Source organism: Loa loa (genome assembly GCF_000183805.2).
Source record: "Loa loa unplaced genomic scaffold supercont3.4005, whole genome shotgun sequence".
Lineage (NCBI taxonomy): Eukaryota > Metazoa > Nematoda > Chromadorea > Rhabditida > Onchocercidae > Loa > Loa loa.
The window spans coordinates 1-855 of NW_018112182.1; the positions used below are offsets into that span (position 1 = coordinate 1).

The following is an 855-nucleotide window of genomic DNA, read 5'->3' on the forward strand; positions in this document are numbered from 1 at the left end:
ATTAAAACTAAGAAGATTTCTCGGGAACAAGTCAATGAACAGGTAAAAACCAATTCACATCAACTCAAATGGAGAGAAAACCCATTTTGTCTAAATACAAACAAATTCCGAAAGGATATAATGAAACTTCAGCATTGGCAACAATTCATAATGAGAAGAAAATTCCTTAATAACAAAAAAGAGAGAAAACAAAACTAAAAGACCATGTACATTTTGTAACCAAGATCACTGGGACAGTGAATGCCGAGTATATCCAACTGTGAAAGCTCGAATGAACATCTCAAGGAAATAAAGAAATGTATTGTTTGTTTAAAGACACATCAAGGCGAAGAATACAGAAGAAAGGTAAAATGTTTTTACTGCAAAGCTGCTCATAACAGTGCGCTATGTGAAAAAAGAAATCAACTACATCAGAGCAAAACTTCAAGTCTTAACATGAGCCAAACAAATGAAGAAATCAGCAAATCGGAAGATTGTTCGATTAACTACAATCCGACAATGGTGGCTCAAACGAATGTGATAACGAAAAACAAAGTAAAGAAACTCCGCTATTATGCAAGGAAATAATTGTATTTAACCCATTATTGCCAGGACGAAAGGAAGAAGCCTTGGTATTATTTGATATTGGGTGACAGTTATCGTTCATATCAAAAGAGCTAGTTCAACGACTAGACTTAATAGAAACTGATGAACAAGGATTAAAACTAGCTCCTTTCGGCATTAAGAATCCTAAGGCACACATAATCACTCAAACTCAACTTAATGTAAAAATAGATGCAGATGAGACTATCCAATTACGCGCCAGTGTAATCGAATATTTAACTAATGAATAACATGTTGTCAAAATACCAATAG

At 33.9% G+C, this 855-nt stretch overlaps 1 protein-coding gene across 1 annotated transcript; it reads left to right on the top strand.

Annotated features, from left to right (window-relative positions):
- Positions 1-240: 240 nt before the first annotated feature.
- Positions 241-567, top strand: LOAG_19258 (hypothetical protein; the record flags this gene model as incomplete). Its single annotated transcript, XM_020451910.1, has 1 exon — positions 241-567. The coding sequence occupies one exon, from the start codon at positions 241-243 to the stop codon at positions 565-567; it is 327 nt and encodes a 108-aa protein (XP_020304282.1).
- Between the last annotated feature and the right edge of the window lie 288 nt (positions 568-855).